Below are 15,927 nucleotides of genomic sequence, written 5' to 3'. Positions count from 1 at the left end.
CTCTCTCTCTCTGTGTGAAAAAGCGTAATATTTGATTTATTTTTTCATGTTTCTCATAGGTGATAATCCTTTTGTTTTAATACGCAATACAGTTTTAATCCATGCGTAAGCCAAGAACAATGATTAGAAAATTAATGAAACTGTATATGAACACATGCTCTGGTGACAATCTTGCAACATCCCTTTATCCTGTTGTAACCCTGTATCCAAATTTAACCTGCACATTACACCCAACCCCAACAACAACGGCAACAACAACAACAACAACAATGACCCAAGCTGCAACTCGATCCCTAATCCTACATCATTCACAATATCAAGCCAGGAGAAATGTCAACCCTACTGTTGGACCACTGCTACATGTTTACACTAAACTATTTATAACTAACAGTGACACACAAATATTTACAATAAGTGCTTTATTATCATTTCAAATATACATAAATGCTTCCACAAAACGAAGCAAAGAAATATGACAAAAAAGGTATCCATGATCAAATGATAAATCATTATCTAATCAAATTTGAATTATCACTTAAATTTTGCTCATTTTAAAAGTGAGTTGCAATGGTACAAGTGCACATGGCTGTAAAATATTACATGATTTAACAATAAGGGAAATATGAAAATAAACATACTACATGTATCATTTTTAGACACCTAAACATCCATAAAAAAAGGTGTCCAAAAAATCAGTAGCAGATAGATTTACGAATCATGAATTTCATATCTTCTGTCAAGAGCAAGAAGGACATTGACTTATAGCACTTTACAAAGAGACAACACCCTTCTGGCTCTCATCAAATCCAGACTTGTCTTATAAAGAGTTGCGATTGATCCAAATCAATCGCAAGTTTGCAGTCCCCTATCCCTTATGTATATACATGTAGTTGTGATTCATATCAATCGCAAACAGCTCTTATAAGACGAGGCCCAAGTGTACAATTATACATTCAAGGAAAAGAGGGATAAAATATACTGAAGTTTGAAATAAGAGACATGAATCATTCAGCATCTAGTGGGTGAAAAATTCAATCATGAATTATACAATACTGTTCTCGATGTCTTTAATCTGCCAAGTGTCAAAATATTTATTCTGAACAAGTCACTGCAAGGCCTAAAAAAAAAGATGTTGTATTGCCCTTTTTTTTAACCGTTTTTATAGAAGAAAAAAACCTGAGAAATATCAGCCAAAAGAGGGAGTGAAAAAAAAGAAGGATTTTAAACCGAATTTTTGGCATCTAAAGGGCAATACAACATCTTTTTTAAGGCTTAATTCTGTAACAAAATATATTGACAAAATAAATCCAGTCATGGAATGAGAATGAGAAGTTGTTTGCATCATTTCCATGAAACGATTTGAGCTTGTCCATTTAGTTACAGAACTATGGTAGCTTTTACAGGAATAAGGAACTTTACATTGGAGGACTAAATCTACCCGCTTGAACCTAGACTCAAGTTGGTACACGTTTATAAAAAACGGCCAATATCTTTATAGCTTATCTCATTTGCAATCTGCAAACGTGTTTACATCCCATGTCTGCATTATAATATCAGCACGCATGAAGCATAATCAAACAAGCAGTTGACAAAAATAAAGGTCTATGTTGTGTTCCATAACCAGGATTTACCTTTAATGTTCAAGATGATGTTCTGATATCCCTTAGTTCAACACTGTATAAAAGCTCAATATATGAGGCATTTTATATGGACCGCTTTGTAACACAGTTTAGCCTGTTGTTGCCCATGTTACAACAAAAGGATGTCAGAACATAGTGATGGCATTGCAATACCAATGAGAAATGATCCATTAAATACAAATTATTTGGTCCAATCGAATGTCAATATAACAGGAGAACTTCTCCTCTTGTACAAACCTTAAAAACAGAGAAGAGACAAAGAGACAGAGAAAGATCAGCACAAGTTAAAAGTCTACTTTTCTGGACGTAACATGTGTCTAGTGAATACCAGCAATGTTGCTGTCAACATTACATACCATTTTATCTTGATGCTAGAATACCACATATGGCACTCACCTGTCCACCAAGACGTAGGCCCAAATTCAAACAATACATATTCTCAAATAGTTGAAATGATAACAAATTCATCCATTTACTGTAAAGTCAGAAACTTGTGCAACATGCTATTTTTCAAGATTCTTTAACAATGGCCATTTTCAAAGCAAAAAAATTAATCGCACAATAAAACAATACAGTGATGTATCAGTGGGATTTAATGGTTATGTGGCATGAGATTTCACAAGTCTGAATCATTCGCAAAATTTGCGAACATTTCATGCAAGTGAAAGCTTCCGAGTTGACAGTAAATGCAGTATTGAATAGTTATTTTATGTATCATTGCAATATCTCAGTCTGCGTTGTGTGTGGAGAGTATCAACCCCATGCCTCACTGGTGCAGTAGTGGAGTATAAGCCTGCCATCGCTACCATAACACTGCAAGAAATAAAGAAATAACTTTGTAAGATCAAAAGAGAAAAATGGATGGAGTGAAATTCAGAAGGAGAGAGTCGTGTTGATCAATTTGGGGTCAGAATCTACAGATAAATGAAACCTGGAAATTTGTTTTACATTATGAACCCAAGCAGAGTCTAAATCCTTAGCAACTTGAATTTGACTCAAGTCTGCAGCTGACTTTTGAAAAGGAACATGCAGACTTTCAGCCTTTCTTCATGCTCTACGTTCCAAGACTCACAAGATCTCAGACTCAGCACATATCCACATACAAAATCTACTCTATCAATTCAACTTTAAATATTTCATAAATTTTTACTTCTGTTGGACGATATCATAAAGAACAAATATTCATGATGGTTAGTGCTTTTTGCCGAATATTTTCATTAAATCCACAGGCAAAAGAGAAGGCATTTATGATCGTTTAATGTGTGGACACCCGACCCCCATCATACTTACCTCAAAGAGATTTCTTATTTCTTGGTCTGGTGCTGGTGCAAAAGCTTGATTCACATACAAGAACTAAAAGATAGGGAAAGAAGAGATGAATGATATCTTTAAATAAACATTATAACAGAAAAGATATTCATTCATAGTGTGATCCTACTCCAATTGTTTTTCTTCCAAATATTAAAACGCATACACAAAAACATTAGATTTAAAGAAATATGCAATGGCAATGCCTTCCTTTGTAAGTTGAATTCAAGTGAAAGACACGCCTTAATTGCTTTGTCCAAAACTACAATATGCACTTTCAGGCAGTTTTAATTGCTTATTAAGGGTTGATGAAGATGTAAGTACATATAGTAAGCCGCTTTACCATACAAATATTTTTCTGTGATTTAATGCAAAACCAACATTAAGGTCTTGGAACTTTAGAAGCACATGACTTAGGGAAGGCAACTTTATTATCACTCGCGTTCGTCCGGGTTCAGGACGATCGCGTCCCCTCCTTTGTTAGCAGAACGCGACTGTCCTTAACGCGTAAGGTATGGGGGATTAAAACCTTCTCCATTCATCGCGTACCCTCCTTTGTTTAGAGAACGCGAGCGTCCCAAACGGGTCCCCAATGAAAGGGGCAAGAATGGGGGGATTATCTTACATAATATTACATAATTCTTGAGAGGAATAGGGTTTCTATTTGTCGCGCTAAGAGGGGCAAGAACTCGTTTAATCACCTTGCCAGTAAAATTCCTTCCTTCCAGCGATCGGAAGGCTTTCCCCATTTTAAATGAAATGTAAATGAAATGAAAACTGTGTGAATCGCAATCAATGCAGAGGTCCGTAGTTTGAGGTTGAGAGAGAGAGAGGGAGAGAGAGGTAGAGGGACGTAGACATGCATGTTTTGTTCTTTGAAATATTTACTCTACGAGACTGTTATGTATTTTTTTATATGTCATCTATTTTGGAGGTTTGGTCTTATGAAAACTGATTTTGAATGAGTGATACGTAGGCCGTGGCCGCCTTGTAGTTGTAGCGACCAGCAGCGCTAGAACAATTTATAATTTGCATACCCTGTGCCGCCCATTGAACCCTGGGAAGGGTAATAGACATTCTGACATTTCTATCGATCTTTTCGTGGGTACAATGAATAGGCACAAATGAAGTACTAGAAAGTTGGATTGATAACCGTATCTTGGAAATGTTGTAATCAACACCCAAGTTCAGACAGACCGCGATATTTACGATTGTCAGCCTACGCCTTTGTTCTGAGAGCGCCGACTTGTGGCGGGAATGTCATAATAAATCTGTCATTATTTGTATGTCGTTGTTGCGACTGGACAATGGTGAGGAGAATTTTTGTTATGATAACAAAAACAGATCCAACAATACTCCTTTTTAATTCGGGTAATACATCTGTATCTCAAATCAACACAATTTCCTTTCTTATCTGTTATCTTTCTCTCCAGGCCCTCTCTACGCCCCCCCCTTTTTTTGTTAGCCCTCTCTCTCTCTTCCAGTCACCTTTCTAATCTCTCTCTACCACTATCTCTCTACCACGTACTATCTCTCTTTCTTTAATCAACACTTTCTTTAGCTAGTGCGTCCCATGAGAAAACGAAACGGAGAATTATCAATGTTTTATGATAACTTGATCAAAATTATAATGAATAAATGACACATATTTGTACAGGAATAACAAAGTTCCGTTTGTTTAAATAAATGCTTGCATTTCCATTATTTCCATAACTCTGTTTGTTGCTACGGCAGGCAGCCAGTGAAAACGAATTCGTTTAATCAAATTATGGAAGTGCTAGCATTACTTTAAACAAACAGAAATTTGTTATTCCTGGCTCATTTTTTCTGATTGAGCCGAGGTTTAATTTATGAAAGGGCAGAAAGTGAATTTTCTAGAAATTCAGATACCGTTCGCCAAATGACTTTTTGATACCCTGTGGTGGTGGTTATTTTACCTGACTGCTAAGAAAGCAACCAGACGGCCGACGGCTTTAGGTTCTCTCCGAGGGACCTGGTAATGAGGATTAATGCCTTACCATAGGACCCTGCATGTCTTCAAATTGTTTTTTAATCGCTCATTCGTGAAATATGCATAAGAGTTGCATCACTGAAGAGGATCTAAGCTTTACCAATATGTGTCATTTATTAATTATAACTATGATTGAGTTATGATAAAACATCGACAATTCTCGGCTTCGTGTTTTCTGAGCTAGGCGCACTGTATAGGTCGATTGCTTATCTGAAATGAGGCGAGTCATGTCAATCAACACCAAAGTTCCAAAACATCGCGTATATTAAACATCGTTACGCGCCTTCGTAATGCACACCCTCCCCAATTTAAATGCAATTCCGAGAAAAAAATATATGATAAAATTAAGTTTGTATTTTAATAATTGAAGAAAAAAAAAAGAAAAAAAAAATATTTTAAAGAGGTGGAATTACAAAATTAGAGGGGGCAGATAAAGTAGGTGAAGAAAAAAAAAATTAAGTTTCAAGATAAAGAAATTGGGAGATGTATTGAAGAATGAATTCGCAGTTTTGAACACAATTCAAATTTCTAATTTCAATGAAAGTCTGAAAAAACGATATAATAACGTTATCATATTAATCATTGAAAAAAAAATCTAAGAGATGGAATTGCAAAATTAGATGAAGTAAGTGATGAACAGGGTCGTACGCAGGATTTTTTTCGCAGGGGGGGGGGGGTAAATTGCGCCGAAAAGTTAGCAATGACAGGCGGGGGGGGGGGGGGGGGGGTAAGAGCACATTTTTTTTTGTGTGTCCAGGATTTGATGTTTTTTTGGTCACCCATAAGCACACACAAAAAACAAATGAGGGGGGGGGGGTTCCCCCTCCCCTCACTGCGTACGCGCCTGGTGATGAAGATATAAATAAAGAAATATTAGAGTTCAAGAAGAAAGAAAGGATCGGGAGACGGAAAGATGGCAGCCGCAGGTAAAAAGGGCGACTAAATAAATACGAAAATGCATTGAAAAGGGAAAAGTAAAACCAACGTGAAGGCAAAGATAGATCCACAACTTCACTTCACTCATTCTGGACATTTCATTACTATCTGTTATTTATTTGAGAAACCAACTACAACTACCAACTACGAGTGAGCCATCACTCATCACGTGGCCTTGGTCGATGATACATAATGCGGACATAATCCAATCTTATCAAAATGCTAATTTCTCCCCCTTGTTCAGCTCCGATCCCTTCTTGGCGGCCAAGCCCTTTCATGTTTGCGCGCTCTCCATCAGACATTCCCCTCTCTTTCTCTCTCTCTCTATTGCGCTGTCTGTTTCGTGAAGTTATCCCCCACCCCCCCCCTGAAAAGATAAGCGTGGGAAAACCTCTCTCTCGCTCTCTTCTCTGTCACATTCACTTGAGGTCATTCACTCGGCCCATAAATGGCTTTGTTTTTGTTTACATTAGCTCAGAGGCGGCTTCATAAGTCATGAATGAACTGACTAGTATGTCTGGTTACTAAGCAACTATGCAGTCAATCAAAATTTTCAAATTCATTTGTGGCTGCATTTTCATATCGGGCAATAAAAAAAACTCAAAATTATGATATTTAACAATCATTTTTAACATAAGTATGAAATAGTGAGATCCTACTCAAACTCGTGAATTTCTCATTTTTAAAGAACAATTTCCAGCAAATTACAAATATGAACTGGCCATGTTAATGACGCGGGCGTACAAACACGTCGACAGCTCTTCAGACTTTCTATCAATTGCTTTGGTGTCTCGAAGTCGACGGGTGTATATGTCATTTTGAGACAGAGAATTTATTTTACTCCAATATAAAGTAAAAGACGAAGAAATTTGAGTACTGCAATTTTTGTAAAAATAAGAAAATGCAATATTGTTTTTAATATAAGGAAAATAATTACAGCTTTAAATACATGACTTGGTCTAGCTCGATAAAAATCCAAACAACTATGATCATATACATTTTTTTTTCCTTCGTAACATTGGATAACAAATTTCACAAATTCCAACATACTATAAATATTGATTATTTAGTGCAAGGGTAAATATGACAATGACTCGGAACATAATACAGGGATAACAGTTAATCAAATTACTCTTAATACTTGTAAACGTTTTTTTAATTATTTTTTATAAATTTTTTTTCTTCAGGGGGGTGGGGTTAAATTTTCCCTCGTGTCGCGCCACGCCTTTTTAATTTCTTGGCGAGAGGCCTGATTATGCATAGAATAAAAAAAAATCAGCAAAAGGGAAAAGTAAAACAGGGGGGCAAAGTTACATATCTACATCTTCACTTGTAAGGTAGACTACATGCATGCAATGTAAATCCTTATTTTTATTTCTATATTTATTTTGTAAAAACACTGAATTTTCTGCTGTGACTTTAGATAAAACTCAGACTTCACAGAGCTGCCAAGCAGAACGTTTTTAACGTATTTATACGTGTTTTTTTAAGGGAAAATACGTATTTGTTTTGCTGTGCTAAAATTGTAAGTTCTGAGTATGGCTATGCGAACGCGGCTACAGGTTGGCTGTGAGAACGAGCGTATGCATAGTATGCATACACACAACACAGGGGATGTACACCACTCAAAGACGTGCGCATTACCCCAGGCCATGCATACACACATGCATCCGATCGTGATATCAAACCAGCATCCACAACACACGCAAATTACATATCAGTGCACTGCACTACACACAGCGTCACTCACTAGTACAAGGAAATCCCGATGTCACTTCCAAAAATCCACCCCAAAAGCCAAATTTTGCTGTCACAAGTGCGGAATCGGAGCCATATTTCCAAAGCACGCGGTGGCTTAGCCAAGTTTTAAAAAACGGCTTCGCCAAAAAAAGCGCTTAAAATAAAAAAAATCAGAGATTTTGTAACGAGTTTTTTCGCTTATCGCAAGCGCCCTTCGAGTGTGGTGGTATCTTTACCAGCGCTGTAGGGTTTAGATCACGTGACCGCATTTTAGGTCACGTGACCGCTATCCACATGTTTTGATTTGCGCGAATTGCTGATACACGCAATGCAGTACTGATTAATAGGTTGGGGGAATACAGACACTACTAAATATGATTTATATATTTGCAGTGTCGCACAAGAAGCTTTTATTCATATGCGGCTGTATGTAGAAAGACTTGAGGCGTTGCTGGTTAGGTTTATTATTTTAGCGCGCGACACATTTTTTAGACAAATTATTATCAATCAACACGGGAGGATTGCAGCTCTAGCTCTGCTTTCAAGACTGAAAATTCATCTATGAAAATTTACTATCTTGTATTTTAAACACGAGCTAGACGGGTGCAACTTTATTGTCAGGGAACACCAGATTAACGCGTTCTAGACGGGTCAGCTATTGTCAGGGGACGCCAGATTAGTAAGGATTAGAGAGGGGCTGGATAGCAGTGAGGTTCATTGACAGCGGTCCTAGCGGACGGGATGGCTTCTTTTCTGGCTGCCTGCTCTATTGTCCAACAGACAACAATAGACGCGAGCAAGGGACGCCAAGGGACCGCCAGCGTACAATACGCGTCCGGGAACGGGGGATTAAGAGATAAGTAGGCGTCCCGAACCCGGACGAACGCGAGTGATAATAAAGTTGCCTTCCCTTACTAATGACTGTGAAGGATCACATTTCAGGTATTTATGGATAAAGTCAATGACCCATGCGACCTTCTTGTTGGCGTCAACAGCCCATTTCTTCTTCTTCATGATCGGTGCACTGCCTGTCGCCTTAAGTAGAATATCAACTGTAAGGATGAAGAAGTAGATTTAAGACAATTAAACTTTTGAGCACAACTTAAGTGCATGAAAAAAAATGATGAAACTTTCATTATTATATATGTGTGTTGACACACTTTTGTGATGTGATAAAATTGACGCTAGACCCCTAGGTCTATTGAGAATGAATAAAAATTAAAAAGATTACCACCTTCTATCATCATCATAACCATCATCATCATCATTTATCGAGTCAGCATTTTCCTCTTACTTTAAGTCTCTAGTAGTCTATTGAGAATGAATAAGAATTAAAAAGATTACCACCTTCTATCATCATCATAACCATCATCATCATCATTTATCAGAGTCAGCATTTTCCTCTTACTTTAAGTCTCTAGTAGGCCTAGTCCGACAACTTTTTACGAGGGCTTACAGTACGCGTACAGTGGTGTTTGAGAATTAATGTTTTTCCAACACACAAAGTATGCTTATGATGACTCTATGAATGAGTGCCCTCTTGTCTTTAGAGTCTTTAGACACTTAGTTTAGGTCATAAATTTGAAGAAAAATCAAGTTTGAACGCAATAAAATATAATGAAAAAATAGTTAAAAACAAAACTCAGTCATGTTCATGACTCACTGGCTTGATAGAGTCACGATTGCTATTGTTTTTGGTCCCTGCAAAATGCTTTCTGTGTTCGTCTTCAGAGATAAGCATAAAGTTTGTGTAATACATAATAAAATGAATAAAAAACGCGACGAAATAGGTTTATTAACGCAGAATTGCAGTTAAACCTTCATAGGCTTCATTGCAGATTGTCTGGACTAGCCTGGACTATTTCTAACTAACATGAACGAAAACACACGGGACTACAATATCCGGAAGAGAGTGAGAGTATGATTATTTACCCTTATCTGATTTCTTTTTGACCACATCCCCTTCCTTCGTTTGTTTACTAATCTGGTCATTCTGTGTTCCAGGATCAGCTGTTTCATCTCCAGCTCCAGTTGTACTCTGTGCTTCTGCCATTTCTAGTATTTTATAGTATTTTAGCCCAAAGACAAGTGTTGACTTCGAAGCTAGCTAGATTCGTCGATATCGATAACAAAACAAATCGTTTAATCGGTTGTTGAAACGTCGTCGGTTTTGAGCAGAAAACTTTAACTTCCGTTCAGGAAAACACAATTCTTGGACTTCTTGGCTTCATGTGGAGTAACAAATATGCTTATCAAGGAATACCGTATATGCATGCCTCTGAGTGTGGAAGAGGTGAGTATTATAATTTCATACATCAGTTAAATTAGTTTTTGAAATAGTTTTTGAAAATGTTATTCTCGTCGTTATCAAGAAGAACGACACGGTCTGCTGACCAAGGCCCGCAGTTCGGGCGCAGGTGAATGCGAAGTTTCGCAGCTCTCGCGTCTCCTAGTTATTGGACAATTAGCGCGTTTTAGGGAGTACGAGTGTCAATTAAAAACGACCTTGATGACTGTTTGATCGGGGCTTCAGCTCAGGTTTGATATAGTTTAGCAGGAGACTAGTAAATAAGTTCTACATTTGTACAACTACTCTTTAATATGTGTATGGACTAAGATCATGTTGATTGCTGCGAAAGTGCATTATTCCAGACTCAGCTGCAAGAGCAGAGGTCCACATAACAACATATTTACATGAAGATATAAACAATGAATAAACAATAAACAAAAATAAGAGGGGAAGACATACTAGACCTAGACTTTCTACAGATATAAAGAGAAACAAAACTAAAACTTCAATCAACCTCTGCCTTACTGCAACTTATCATGGTCAAGGCCAAGGGCAGGGCAAGGCTAGCCTGAGTAGAGGGGTGCACTTTTTTTTGCCATCTATTCCAGAGCAGAGAGTGAGAGGCAGAGTCCTGAAACCAACAGCGAGACAGTAATAACTTTATCCCCTAACTACGGAGGTGTCTCTGGTTTTCCAAAACCATTTCATGAAAAAGCTTTTAATCTTGACTGTCTAGACATTTCATTACAACAATACTAATATTTCTAACAATTACTACTACATGTAGGACTAGGAACTGAGACAAATTAAGGCTTACATGTAGTTGAATTTCAGGTTCTAGGACAATTACCCCCTGGAAAATTAACCCACCGAGGACAATTACCTCCTCATCAAAACCAAATTTCCCCCTAGGACAATTACCCCCCCCCCCCCCGAAAATTACCCCACCCCCCAAAAAAATTACCTTTTTATCAGGGTAGACAAGCTTCTCCTTTAATGAATAGGTGGAGGGGTAATTGTCTTCAGGATTGTTGTCCTTAGTTGTCCTGGGGGGGGGGGGGGGGGTTAATATCCTCAGAGGGTGGTTGTTGTCCTTGAGGGGTAGTTTTCGGGGGGGGGGGGCGGTTAAAATTTTGCCTCATTTAAAAAAGGGGAATTTTAGGAAAACTGCAATTATTTAATAATCTAAGAAATGAACAGATCGAAAATAGTAGCAGGGGACAAGAGATACAAAATAATTCAGTAAGTATGTACATGTACAAAAGAATTGCTTATAAAATACAATCGCGATTATTTCATTAAAGTCATTTTATGACAGTTTTGTGTTTGTGACCCCCTGATAAATTCATTTGATAGTTGATAAAATACACCTTCATTATATTTGTATAGTAAAATACGATGGTAGTAATAACTGTGTCTAATGTTTTAGGCTTCAACAAAATATCAAAATGACAAAATCTACCGGTATGCCTGCAATACCTTACAACACATGTTTTAAACTACTGGAGTATTCAGTTTACACATTTGGGGATAGAGTTTATCTTGAAATTGATATTGGTCGTTAACTAGAGAATATATAACTGGCTATGGCTTGCCCACTGTGGTAGATTTAGTACCCATAGTTTGTATGCCTCCGCTACAAAGCTGCCGGAGGCATGATGTTTTCAGGTTGTCCGTCTGTCCATCCACTGACCGAAGTACCAATTTGAGATTCACATAGACTAGTGATCTCATATTTCAAACAGTCATAAAATTACTATTAGTCCGATTCATTTCAAACTTTTGCCATTCTGTTTCTGTTATTTTTTCTGCTTTCATACAAATCAACTTGTTACAAGGGTTGGATTGCCCTTTAATTAATGAACCAGAATTCTATACTAGCAGTCTCTATATTAGCATTTGGGGGAGGGGGCACTTTAGTTTTTATGTAGGACTTTCAAAAGATGAACAAGGGTCACAAGGGTGCCTCATATTCCTGGCTAAATATTGTTTGTGTCTGATCACTTTGATATAGCAGTTTGTGTATTTAAGAGTTTATAGACATAAATACATGTATTAAATTGTAATTGTACAGTGTATGGTACATGTATATAATTTTAGTATAGTAGATACTGTACAAACATGTAGACATAATTTTTAGAGTTAGTAGATCAAATGGAAACAGTTAATACTCCACATACTGTAGAAACCAACTTAATCAAAATAGTAATCTCAAACACTAGTAGATACAGGACATGCGTACATTCTACATTGTACATTAAAATGTACATGTACAGTGTACATGTATTTTGCAAAACTTGTCAAATCTTGAAGAAAGTGCATGTACATGTCATACATTGTAGACCTTATTTGTCTGTGAGCTTTCAAGAAACAGGACCTCGTTTTTGGAAGTAACATTTAACAATTTAAGCATTTCACCTGCATGCCCGACTATGTACTTGTATACAAATTTGCTGTCAACATGAACCCCCTTTCCTGGCTTTCCACTCTCTGGCCATTTCACTGTCAATTATTTCCCTCCTTGTCTGGGAGTAGGTTCCTATCTTAGAATTAGTCATTTCCCACTCAGCCACAAGGCCAGAATCCTTCAATTATCTGACAACTTGAGACTTCCGCATACAAGCTAGACCCTTTGAAAGCATTATGTCAAATTTCCCTGGGTGAAACGGGTTTCATTTTCATTGTAAATTGTAATTCCACAGTATCATTTATGACTTTATATGTGCCCATTTTATTAATGTATGATATACATGTATATGACAGTGTTTGGGAAACAGGAAGTGTTAATTGGTATACTGTACATACATGTACATGTATGTAAAAAAGGGATACCTAGTACTAGATCGTTAATCAAATCTAACCATTTCCTTTGTCATGCGACAGAGTTTCGATCGATGTTTAATAGTTCATGTACTGTATGTAGAGGTGTTATGGTCTGGCAAACATGTCATCAGACTGTGGATCACATGTGCAGGTGTTCTGTATGTACATTTAATGTACTTTGTGGTGCGTCCTTTTGCAATAAATTTACATACTGTACATGTGCTCTATACCGAGGTGTAGTAAATGGGTGCCTGGTCAGAATTTATTCCTTGAATGCTTTGAGTGTCTTATTATTAGGGCAGGTGGGCTAAATGTACACTGTACTTTGTAGCTACATTTATGTTTATTATTGTTGATAGTGATATGAATTATGAAATATTTCTTTTCTTTATTGGGGCATCTACATTTACTTGTATGCATTTACAATGTATGTTTGTAGATCTATACTCGCCTGTTACTCGCCTGTTAGTAAAAAATTACTTTAATTAGAGCGTTGTGGCCAAAATTTTGATTGTTTAATTACCCTTATTAACCTTTCAAAAGTAAAAATTATCACACAAAAGTGTTAATGTCCTACACATAACATGTAACATTTACATGTCATCACAATCATGTTTCTAACCTACAAGATATACAAAATTAAGATTTTCATGTTTTTTATTGATTTCAATGGTTCGTTCCGCTTCAGTGACTTCTTTAATTTACTCCTTGAAAAATGTCCTTCCGTTACCTAAAAAGGGTCTTTTTTCAATATTGTACTGAAAAGAGTAGTCGAAGAACACTAAAAATTACAATGCAAAGCAAGTTTAGGTAGGCCTACAATTTAGTGTTCATGTAGTCTTAAAACCCTCCTTTGTTAATTAATTAAAATGAATTAAAAGTTGTCCTTCCGTTACCAAAGCTGGTAACGGAAGGACAAATAGTGGTAATGGAAGGACAGGTAGTCATAGGCTGCTTTGAGCATAAAATAGGAAGAAGAAATGAATGTTTCTGTAGAGCTCTGCACTCATCCTTGGGACAAATCCACATAAATCTGTGGTATGTTCATGAGGTGATTTCTGTAATAAATCAAAAACCAACTATTGGATCCAGAAAGCAAGTGAGCTGTACACTGTACATAATGTCAACTTTTTAGTGAAAATCAGTTGTCTTCAATTATGAATGATACCAGAGCAGAGTCTGGTTGTAACTTGTTCCACCATACTTCTTAAAAGTGTATCATTTACATGTACTGGTCAATTCATGTAGGCTGTAAAACTACTGTATCTGCCATGCCATTGACTTTGTGCACACACTGAACTTGTGAACTCCATTAATTTGTTTGATAACTATTAAAGGGATAGTTGAGTTCTGTTTTCAGACCACAAATGCCTTCAAAGTGCATGATTATTGCTCTTATTCTCATCTATGACATTTCTAGTGCCCTTTTAGAACCTAAAATTGCTATGAAGATAATTTTAGACCCCAAAATGTGTGAAATTTAGCCAATACGATCATACCAATTCAGCTCCACTTTCAAAAAAACATGGTGACCATTAATTAATTATTAAATTAAAAATAACAATACATGAGCCGGCTAATTGTGAGTAATATAAGCAACAGGAAAATGCCAACAAAAAAGCCAACATTGGCATTGGCTGAAATACGACGTAAAAGGCGTTATTTCGTTTTTTCAAAACGTTTTTTTCAAATTTTTCAAAATATCTAATATTTGTGGTGGTACACAAGTATTAGAAATCGTTATATTTCAGCCGTCTCTGAACCGATTTTGATCAAACAAAGATGATTTTGTCATTTAAATATTATGTTCTTTCAAATTTGACACTCAGTTTTTCATTATCTCACAAAAAATTATTTTGTGTAGCGCCCTCTGCAACAGAACTCAAGTATCCCTTTAATGAACAATAATCAAACATTAGAGTTTGCACTTTAATAGCAAGTGCACACAAATGATCTATACACTGCATAGCAGGAAAGGGATTAGGATGTAGGACTCTGGGGTTGCCGACAACACTAATTTTTAAAAAGTTTTTTTTAGCAATGAATGTTAAAAATAACAAAATTATGACTTTAAAAGGTCGTTTTCCTTGCTATTTGGTCTTATCCAAGCTGCAGAATAGTATTGATGTGGACTAATAATAATAACATCAAAGATATATGTGCAGATATACATGTATGTACAGGTATAATAAAAAATCTTTTACACTTTATGACTCTGTTATGAAACAAAACATGGACTTGTCTATTTTACTATATCATCCAGATTTTAGAAACATGACGACTTGCTTCAAAGTTCCAGTGGTTTACATGTGTTGTAAATGACTTTAGAGTGTAAACCCACTCATGGCGCCTGTAATTTGATCAGGCAAAGAACGGCCAGAGAAGGTGCTAATGTTATTTTCCCAAGATACGCTAAAGCAATAAACACTCATCATTAACTCCAAGTATTGCTCCCACGCAAATCTTGAGGGCTTTCAAAGGACTTGTTAAAACATGAATTGGGGTAAGAGGAAAGCTTGAGCTCGTTTATGTTTCAAGGCAAAATAAGTTGAATATGAGGGTGTTATCCTTATCTCTCTAGTCTCTACAGAGAATGAGAATGACATTTACAATGTAATATTAATTTTGATGTTGTCCGAATCAAGAAGACAATTTCCCCAATCAAGAAGTATTTGAAAAACAGTAAAAATTTAAAAGTACATAATGTCCAAATGCCATTTTTAATGATATCTCACACTGTGACAAGTTATCTACCGGTATGAGGCCCGATCAGGTCTTTAAAGACAAACTATAATTGTGATTTTACCTGAAATTCTGTATGCATTAACAATTAACAGGGGCAAACTTTTTATCCAAAACTCAATGACCCTTTTAGGCAGTTTATCAAAATTCTTACCTTGCACCCAAGTAAAATATTGCTCCCAATTCAAGGCTCTACTGCCCTATTTCAAATTCTATTGATATATATTAGAAATTGTATACAAAGGTCATAGTACAGCAATTGTTGAATTGCAAAGGGGCTACATACCCTTGTTTTTCATCACTAGTCGATCGGGTTTCACTAGTTCTGCACACATGGCATATTTTAACATGAGGCCCATTTACAATGCTAAAAAATAATTTGATATAAAACCATCATTTCATTAAACTTCCATGTACACTATTGAAAAAACCCATAA

The 15,927-nt window shown here is 36.5% G+C and overlaps 2 protein-coding genes and 1 long non-coding RNA gene across 3 annotated transcripts in view; 2 read left to right on the top strand and 1 right to left on the bottom strand.

Annotated features, from left to right (window-relative positions):
• Nucleotides 1-1,597: 1,597 nt before the first annotated feature.
• On the bottom strand, nucleotides 1,598-9,688 carry LOC115918595 (autophagy protein 12-like). The gene is made up of 4 exons (XM_030984555.1): nucleotides 9,568-9,688; nucleotides 8,551-8,687; nucleotides 2,931-2,993; nucleotides 1,598-2,453 (listed from the first exon to the last, which is right to left on the bottom strand). The coding sequence occupies exons 1-4, from the start codon at nucleotides 9,686-9,688 to the stop codon at nucleotides 2,394-2,396; spliced, it is 381 nt and encodes a 126-aa protein (XP_030840415.1). The 3' UTR covers nucleotides 1,598-2,393.
• Nucleotides 3,364-5,328, top strand: LOC115923579. The gene is made up of 2 exons (XR_004063971.1): nucleotides 3,364-4,258; nucleotides 5,144-5,328. It is a non-coding gene; the product is annotated as an uncharacterized LOC115923579 (long non-coding RNA).
• A 72-nt stretch (nucleotides 9,689-9,760) lies between the features above and the next one.
• The window catches only part of LOC115923578 (cytoplasmic phosphatidylinositol transfer protein 1-like), a 67,825-nt gene continuing 61,658 nt past the window's right edge, over nucleotides 9,761-15,927 (top strand). Inside the window, exon 1 of the mRNA XM_030984553.1 lies at nucleotides 9,761-9,928. Within this exon, the coding sequence (XP_030840413.1) occupies nucleotides 9,881-9,928 (48 nt within the window). The 5' untranslated portion in view covers nucleotides 9,761-9,880. The remainder of the gene's footprint in view (nucleotides 9,929-15,927) is intronic.

This window comes from Strongylocentrotus purpuratus, unplaced genomic scaffold (genome assembly GCF_000002235.5).
Source record: "Strongylocentrotus purpuratus isolate Spur 01 unplaced genomic scaffold, Spur_5.0 spur5_scaffold_14, whole genome shotgun sequence".
In the NCBI taxonomy this organism is placed as follows: domain Eukaryota; kingdom Metazoa; phylum Echinodermata; class Echinoidea; order Camarodonta; family Strongylocentrotidae; genus Strongylocentrotus; species Strongylocentrotus purpuratus.
This window is presented reverse-complemented; position numbering and strand designations above follow the sequence as displayed.